Source organism: Cucurbita pepo, chromosome 8 (assembly GCF_057944985.1).
Source record: "Cucurbita pepo subsp. pepo isolate OVF chromosome 8, ASM5794498v1, whole genome shotgun sequence".
Taxonomy (NCBI): Eukaryota; Viridiplantae; Streptophyta; class Magnoliopsida; order Cucurbitales; family Cucurbitaceae; genus Cucurbita; species Cucurbita pepo.
The window spans coordinates 8,339,468-8,345,380 of NC_141805.1; the positions used below are offsets into that span (position 1 = coordinate 8,339,468).

At 36.2% G+C, this 5,913-nt stretch overlaps 1 protein-coding gene across 2 annotated transcripts; it reads right to left on the reverse strand.

The window, feature by feature from the left end:
• Positions 1–412: 412 nt before the first annotated feature.
• On the reverse strand, positions 413–4,274 carry LOC111800361 (putative plant SNARE 11). Of its 2 annotated transcripts, XM_087125838.1 has the most exons (9): positions 3,681–4,274; positions 3,473–3,602; positions 3,205–3,297; positions 2,693–2,786; positions 2,562–2,599; positions 1,823–1,911; positions 1,487–1,566; positions 980–1,204; positions 413–907 (listed from the first exon to the last, which is right to left on the reverse strand). In XM_087125838.1, exons 2-9 carry the CDS (start codon positions 3,550–3,552, stop codon positions 812–814), a joined length of 795 nt encoding a protein of 264 aa, XP_086981964.1. In that variant the 5' UTR covers positions 3,553–3,602; positions 3,681–4,274; the 3' UTR covers positions 413–811. The 2 variants fall into 2 exon arrangements, with proteins under 2 accessions (XP_086981964.1, XP_023539777.1); XM_023684009.2 differs by having other exon boundaries at positions 3,473–4,274.
• Between the last annotated feature and the right edge of the window lie 1,639 nt (positions 4,275–5,913).

A 5,913-nucleotide genomic window follows, 5' to 3' on the forward strand; every position in this document is an offset into this window, starting at 1 on the left:
CCCCTGAGATGCCATCAACGCAGCCAACAATGACACTTACGTTGGAGGCGTTGTAGATGTTCATGAGGACTCGACCTCTCTATTTAAGAAGGGTTTCAAGAACGTTAAAAAAAAGTATGTATGCGAACGTGTCTTATCTTTACCTCAAAAGTAAGAGTAGATTTGAGTATTTTAAAAAATACTTTGTTGAGGTCAAGAAATGCAAACACAAGCAATCATGAAAGGACTTATCCTTTCATAAAAACATTTCATAGTCTTGAACTTTACATTCAAGTTCAGGCTAAATTTAGATTGGATTAGTAGTACTTCTTTACACACGGTCCAAGTACGTGCACATGAACCCACCATTACATGTGACATACTAGATAAGTATCCCAATGCATGTGACATACAAAAATGTATAAGATCTCCATAGTTTAAAATCATATAATATGCAGATCCTACCTTCACTCTTTCATAAACATTTCTATGAATACATACTTGCATAACAACATATGAGTGATTAAGATTATTCCAGACATAAAAATCAGTAAAATCTCAGGACAGGACAGGACAGGACAGGACAGGACAGGACAGGACCCAGTGAAAGTGAATACAGTTTGTAGCTTTGAAGTAAAGGGGTAATCATTTTGAATTTGGATAGGTGTATGAAAGAACCTGGCTAAGCTGTCCCCCCCTCCTTTTGCTTATGTTTGAATGAAGAATGGCCAATCCCTTCCCTTCTTTCCATCATTCAGCCCATCAGAGCAATCCGAGAAGAGTAAGCGAGTTTCAAGATATGGATGATGATTCTCTTTCGTAACTCGGGTTTTTAACTGGAATTCCATAGCAGTCTCCGACTCTGTGTCTGGACGGGCGGTGCCAGCCCTGGGATGTCCTGAATGTCCTTGTTATTTGGATTCACCAGCTGAGGGAGACAGAGCCAGAGTTGTTCAGCTATATATACATAAAAGAAGAAAGAGGGAATGGTGGGTACTACCTTGACAATGATGATGGCAATGACACCAATGACAATGATGAACAGGAGGGCCATTATACATTTATCGGTCGCTATTTGTCGACCGAGTTCCTTCACCAGTTTCGAGGCTTTCTTCAGTGAGAAATGTATGGAGTCGAGTTCGTTTACTATCCTGCTCATTTGCTCCGTCTGCGCCTTCAGTGCTGCTGCTGTCTCTGTTCCCACGTTTACCGTCTCTTGCACGACCTATTCCATACATACACCCACCATGTATCGTTTTATTTCAAAGGATAACAACTTAACAAGATTTCGAATCCAACAGTAACAGTTCAAACCCATCATAGCAGATATTGTCCTCTTTGGGCTTCCCCTTTTAGACTTCTCTAAAGGTTTTTGAAACGCGTCTGCTAGAGAGAGGTTTCCACACCCTTATAAAGAATGTTTCGTTCTCCTCTCCGACCGATATGAGATCTCACACTAACATAAACAAATAGAAGCAGAAGATTGTTGTTCTGAAGACAAACTAACCTTCTTTGACCTCTCAATTGCTTCATCAGTCTCATCCATCATCCTGTTTCCACTATCAATCAATTGCTGGTTTGTCATGTCTGCAATAACGTATATAGCCATAGTTCATATTAAACGTTGTAAGCATGTCGGGTTTTGGTCGAACCCACCTATCGTTTAGGAAAAATTTAAGATTGAAGCTGAAACAACAGACATCCAGACCAAGATATCCATTTTTTTGCCAACCATAGTATGTCAGGCTTCAGCTCATATTCAAAGTTGTTACTACAGCAATTATATTCAAAAGTTGTTTAAATCCTGAACTAAATAACAAAAACAAAAACAAAATATGCATACTTGAAGCTAGCAACACATTATCTTCCCCATAATTTTCACCAGGACCATCAAAAAGGTCGATACGCTTGTTTCCAAGGTTGCTTGCATGCCTGTATCATCATCAACAACAACAACCAGATGTCAATGTCGACATGTTACGACATTCGTTCATTAAGTCAACTCACATAGCAAAGAAAATACTTCTCAATTGTATTGAGGATAAGGGAAAGGAAATGGAATCACACTATATCAGCTCAAGTCCACTGCTAACAGATATTGTCTTCTTTGGGCTTTCCTTTTCGGGCTTCCCCTCAAGGTTTTTAAAACATGTCTACTAGGGAGATGTTTTCACATCCTTATAAAAAATGTTTCGTTCTCCTCTCCAACCAACTTGAGATCTCACAATCCACCCCCTTTAGGGTTCAGCGTCCTCTCTTTAATCGAGATGGGATCTCACAATCCAATGAAACATTCTTTATAAGGGTGTGGAAACCTCCCCTAACAAACGCATTTTAAAAACTTTGAAAGGAAAGCGAAAAGGTAAAGCCCAAAGAGGACAATATCTGATAGTAGTGAGTTTGGGCTGTTACAAATGGTATCATAGCCAGAACGGGTGGTGAGACCCGAAGGGGAGTGGACACCAAGCAACATCCCAGTGAGGACGTTGGGTCGTTACACAAACAATGAACATAAGTTCTCAAACAAAGAACAAAGTTATCAGAAGCAACCAAATACATTGATGATAGATATTGAATCTTACTGCTTTTTAAGGGCAACATATGAGTTCAATTCTTTGATCTGCACAAAGATACAGATAATATTCAATAACAAAGCACTACAAGAACAGAACTAAGAAGGAACAGTTCAACAAATTCACTGTTAGCATCTCACCATAGACTGCTTTCTCTCACTCAGCATTTTATTAGTGTTCGAGTCATTCACACCTTCCAAATCCTTGACTTCTCTGTCAAACTCTTTAATAAGCCTGTACAAGAAACAAACAGAAAATGTTCACCAAAAGCAACAGGAACAAGACAAAGATAGATATACAAATCAATTCTCTTTCGGGATAGGCGGCTAATACTAATCTAATAAGTTCAATCGTCATCATCTAATCAATTGGCTCAAACACCAAACCGCTCGTGCCCACCCCATAACCACACGGGCTCGTCCTAAATGGAATGACTCTCTTAGTTACACTGCACCCTGACCCAAATCCCCATGTCCGCTCTTCTCCGCCATAGTATAATCAAGTATTGTTTATAATGTACATATATTTACATCATATCAATCCATTTCCATTGTCACTTTCTTAAACAAAGATTATAAGGCATTATTCTTAAAATCATCAAGATTATCACTAATGAAACTTTACATCACAGAAAGAATCAGAAGTGATATACCTCTTACAATCACGCATCTTATCTGTCAATTCTTCCAATTGTCTACTCTTCCTATTTGTGTCCTTGATCTTCTCCAACTTCTGAAACCCATTTCTGTAGATATAACAAGAACAATGGAAAACAAGAGGTTTTTAAGCTCATAAAAGATGTTAATCAAAGTTCAAGCTCACTATTTCAAGAAAATAAAAACAATGAGACAAAATGTTCTTGTTCTTGGAACAGGGGAATGATGAGAAAAAAAAAAAATAAATAATCAATGAGTTCTTACGATAAAGCTCGAAAGATGTCATTGATTTTCCCCTCGATATCAGCAAGCTCCTCGCTGATCGAAGATAAATTATCATCCATCTTCAATTCAAATTCAGCCCTCAAACGAACAAAATGCACAGATTCTTGTCCTTCTCAGAAATAAGGGCACATTACAATCATTACAAGTGCCAAAATATTCAAAGATCTTCGAGATCTTGAGCCCCCACCTCGTGAAATTCTCAGAATCCGATTGATCGGGGACAATGGCGAAAATCCCCCAACAAATAAATGCCAATGCGAATCAAAAATCACAAATGAATTCAATCAGATCATCAATTTCTCATGCATTCATCATCTCAATCAAAACCCCAATTGAAAAAACGAAACGAAAACTTCGAAGAATCGATGAACAGATTCAAACAAACAGATACGAATAAACCCAGAAAAAATCTTAAGCCGAATTCAGATAGATCTGAACAATGCAGGTGAAGAAGGCGATCTAAAAAAAACCCCCCAACAACCAAATCCTTTCAGATTCTTCCCCTTGAAATTGAACACACAAAAAACAAAACAGCTCCACCTCGTGATTAACACAAAAACCTTCAAATAAAGTACAGAAAACTTGAATTTTATTGTTTCTATAGGCTTCTAAGATCTAGAAAAGAATATAATATAGAATGGGGTTTTTTACTAGTTTTTTTTTTTTTTTTTTTTTTTGTAAGGAGTTGAAGGTTTTTGGGTTTACAGAGGCGAAGGGGAAGAAGAGGCTGAGGGGGAGATGGAGATGGAGAGGAGTTTGTCTCTCAAGAAAACAGAGGCGAAGAGGTTTCGATTTTTTTTATATATATTTCTTTTTAAGAAAATAAAATTTGAATTTTTTTTCGGTCCCGTTGTTTTGGGCCGATGAATAATTGGAGTGGTCGTTTTGCTTTGTTTGAGATTCAAGAACCAATCGCGCTACACATAACGCGTAGCTCCACGCGCTCCCATTTTTAGTTTTGAAATTACAAGTAAATATTAGGTTAAATTACAAATCTAATCTGGATGATGATGATTGTAGAAAGTCACATTTTGGTCGGATTGAGTAAAGATCATTTATTATTCATGTGTCATTGTGGAATATATATTGTGTATTCAGCTAATCGAGTTGTCAAATTCTAAAGAAATATTAAATTTAATTATCTCGAAATCATATGAACGAAAGTTGTAATTTAACTTAAAAACTAGGACTAAAAAACAAAAAGAAAAAATTAACCCTCAATTTTGTCCCTTATTTAGAAAATCTTTTTTTTTTTTAATTTGCACAGATGTTTCAAAATTGTACTTAGTATATCAATAATACTTGAGGTAAAATATATAACTATTAATAATTCGTGAATAGAACATTTATTCTACGTGTGTAAGAATGCAACTCATGATCTATAGTACAGTAACTTAGAAACAATGAATAAGTTCATTAATTAATTTAATTTGTATGATTAGAGCTTATAGTATGTTAGTCTATCGGACTTCTTTTTCATAGCTAATAACATTAAAATGATCAATTTAGTAGAGAAAACGGATATGTTCAAATTAATATTTAATATCTTATATATATGAAAAAAAATATATCTATTTATTTAATTTGATGCAACTCTTGAATTAAATTCATCTATATGAAATTTAAAAACTCACCAAATTGGGCGACGGAAGCTAGACATGCTCCACAAGACAAGATTTTGGGGTCTAAGTGAGCTAACTCATGGCATATGCATGAGTTATGGTGTAAGCAAGCATTGCAAAATGAATGTCTAAGACATCTTTCTTTAAAACTCAATGAATGTTTAAGACATCTTTCTTTAAAAATGAGTTTTCAAGAACAGTGTCAAACGATGCGAGTGTCAAACGATGCGAGTATATCGATATTGCATCCAATCCCCTAAGCCGAATGTTGGTATTTTGGGTCATTCTCTAATATTGTAACTAGAAATGACTCAACATGGATGTGAGAGAGTTCATTCTTCAATAGGACTCAATGGATGGATGTTTGAGGTGTCTCAATATAAAGTCAACTCATTAGTAGATTCTTGATAACTTTGTCCAAGTGAGTATCAAAACTTCGATAACCTTTCGAGACTTGGGATGACATCACGAAATGTGAGTTGTGTTGTTGAGAATCAAAACAATGAGATGAGATGTGACGTTGTATTTAAAACACTTGGTCTGGAGCAAAGACAAGGTCGAGTTGAAGGACTTAGCCTAGAGTGGAGGCATGTCAACTAGAGTTGCAATCGAGTGAACATACACATATGGGCAACGTGTATGACTTAATTTCCGCACAAGTTATATTTAATCGGCAAAGGAGAACCTTACCTGAACTTTGACGAAACAGAAAAAGTTGGCAAAAAATTATTAGAACATAAAAGGAAAGAATATAATGGAGAGAACTTGCAAAAGAATGAAAGTTTAGAAACATACGAG